Source organism: Momordica charantia (assembly GCF_013281855.1).
Source record: "Momordica charantia cultivar OHB3-1 chromosome 6 unlocalized genomic scaffold, Mcharantia_2.0 BLBB01000006.1, whole genome shotgun sequence".
Classification (NCBI taxonomy): Eukaryota; Viridiplantae; Streptophyta; class Magnoliopsida; order Cucurbitales; family Cucurbitaceae; genus Momordica; species Momordica charantia.
The window spans coordinates 13014872-13017659 of record NW_028275164.1 but is presented as its reverse complement, the minus strand read 5'-3'; the positions used below and the strand labels follow the sequence as shown (position 1 = coordinate 13017659).

The 2788-nt window shown below is 40.8% G+C and overlaps 1 protein-coding gene across 1 annotated transcript; it reads left to right on the top strand.

The window, feature by feature from the left end:
• Window positions 1-1378: 1378 nt before the first annotated feature.
• LOC111025209 (uncharacterized) lies at window positions 1379-2220 on the top strand. Its single transcript, XM_022303052.1, has 2 exons — window positions 1379-1987; window positions 2065-2220. Exons 1-2 carry the CDS (start codon window positions 1379-1381, stop codon window positions 2218-2220), a joined length of 765 nt encoding a protein of 254 aa, XP_022158744.1.
• The last annotated feature ends 568 nt before the right edge of the window (window positions 2221-2788 follow it).

Here is a 2788-nt window from a genome sequence, read left to right as displayed (position 1 = left end):
ACATCACAATAGCATTTCACATAAGCGAATCATTCCTGACTTCACAACTGGTATCACCCACGAGCCTCGTAATTCGTTTTCCAACGAGGGTGGGCAGAAGGGAAGCAAATCCCATTACACCCACTTCATTTTTTCAGAAATCGAAATGACTGCAAAAATCAATTCATCCAAGCAACATTTCATAACCTAGTATTACAACAAACCCACCAAACCGAACGTGTTATAGTGATAGAGAGATGAGAGAAACCAAGAGAATAGAATAGCAAACCTTGAACTGCCACCGAGAGAGATGAAAGGAGGAGAGGAGAAGCGCAGTAGCGAAAACAGATGAGAAAGACGAAGGGGCGATTTCGATAGATACCGGCGAGAGAGAAGCGTGAGCGCAAAGAGAGCTCAAACCCTCGGTGTAAGCAAACCTCGGGTTGGTTCAAACTTGGTTTAGGCAAATTTACAGTTTGATTCCATTGTTCTCGGGATATTGACTCAAATGACTCTTCCAGAAGAAGTTCTTGCTCAAATAACCCACCCTTATGTTTTGGATGACTCATTCTATTATTTTAGTTTAATTAAAATTAAACGAAATTACATATTTACCTTTGCCTCAAAAATAATCGTTGGCCTCCTCCCGTTTCCCCCTCTTTCTCTTCTTCCTCTCCTTTTCCGTTTTTTTCTTCACCGTTTTTTCCTCTGTTCAAGAACTAAAGCTGACTAAAAAGTTCTCTTCCTCGCTGTCGGCATTCAATATTGGAGGTAAGTTGATTTCGTTAGTTTGTGTAGTTAGGGTTTGTCGATTTTAGCATGTAAGAATTTCATTTTCTATTATCATCAATTTCATTGTTTTTATGGTTTAGTTTTCATCGATTAAAAGGTTTTTATGCTCATTGTCGTTATCTGTTACGGTTAGAAGGGTTATGGGTCTGTAAATGTTGGGTTTGAAGTGGTTTGAGGTTGAAGAAGGTGAAGAATCGGGGCGATTTCGAGCGAAATGGGGTAGGAAGCTGGTGAATTCGAATTCATTAATTGGGGTTTAGTTTCTGGAAAAATTCTCAGGACGAATTCAGGCGAGGACGACCAAGGTTTCCAATTTTTTAGAGGTTCTTCGTCAAACACATCACCCGAAAATCCTCGGGAATTTTTTCGTTTGCAAATTACTTCCCGGGACGATTTCGCTCGAATTTAGACCCGAGGAAGTTTACAGTATTGATTTTTTTGATTTAATTCTCGGGATCGATTTCGCCCGAGGTCGACCTCGAGAATTTTATCAGCACGTGAACAAAATTGGTTTTTTTGATATGTCAACTGTTTACTTGGTTGTTTCTGGGTTCTTTCTCATTATTGTGTTGTTTTTATTCTTGACTCTCCATCTAGGTGTTGTAAAATGATTCCTAAAATCGATCCTGCAACCTACGCCTCTGCCAAGCTAAATTGTCTATCGCATATAGCAAAAACAAGCAATGATATCAAGACAAAACTGACCCCAAAACAGCTTGCTATGTTTAGGAAAACTATCTTCAGCCACCTACTTGATGTGGACCTCGTATTTAACGGGCCCCTTTTAGGGACTAAGGTGTCGTTCGGTCGGAGAGAGTTTGACATTATTAGCGGTCTAAAGTATTCTAGGAGTCCAGTTAGGAAAATCACGTATCCTCAAAGACATGGAACCCTATACTTCAATAATAGCACGGACCTGTTGTTGAGTGAGTTGGAGAAGATGTATACATCCATTCGGTTCGAGGATGACATTGATGCAGTTAAGGTGTTAGTGTACTTCGTAGAGTTAGTACTGTTGGGGAGAGAGAGAAGCACGAAGTTTGACCATATTTTGTTGGGAATAGTGGATGATTGGGAAGCCTGCTGCAACCATGATTGGGCATTGTTGTCGTTCGATAAGACAATCTATAGTCTGCAGCGTGGCGCATCTAACAAGTCGAAGGAGGGAGGATTGAGGAAATCATATAGTCTCTATGGTTTTCCATGGGCGTTCCAGGTACGGACATAAAAACTCTATTATTCGCTTTTTTTTTCTATGTTGTGGTTTATTACATCTATCGTGTATTTGTACAGGTGTGGGCGTACGAGATTATATCTTCTCTTTCGGGGCATATTGTGACTATAGTAAGTCAGGACGTCGTGCCACGCATTCTCCAGTGGAGGTATGAACATTCAACTGCATATCACATGCTGGCCAGAGAGATTTTTCGATCTTCTACTGTAAGTTGAATTTACGTTATAACTATTTATTAATTAGTTATCATGTTCACACCATCGACAACTTACCGTTTCTGTATGCAAGAACGCTAACATTAAATCCAACCGATGTGGAGACGAACTTCCTTAATAGGCCCTTCGACCTACCCTAAGCGGAGGACGACAAAGTTATGGTCGAAGGTTTGCATGGAAGCGATGTTGCTGAACTATCGATAGCACACAGAGGAAATGAGAACGACGCTGGGGGACGAGGTGTGAATGTCGATCAGGGTGTGAAAGAGAAGGCGAATGAAGCGGATAAGAGTGGGAAGAAGGTTGATGACATCAATGTGGAGGTTGAGGAGAATGAGACTGAGAGGAGTAAGAGTGACAAGAAGGGACACATGTCCAGTGTGCGTCTGAGGAGAGTGGAAAAACGTTTGAAGCGCATGGACATGCGTATGGAGGCTCAATTGAAATCCATTCGAAAATTTCTTCGCCGAATAGCTAAGGTAATGTATTTTTGTCATTTATAATAATTAACGTACGATTGAATATTTGTTTTATATTAATATGTCAGTGCATTTTCTAGAGTTTACCT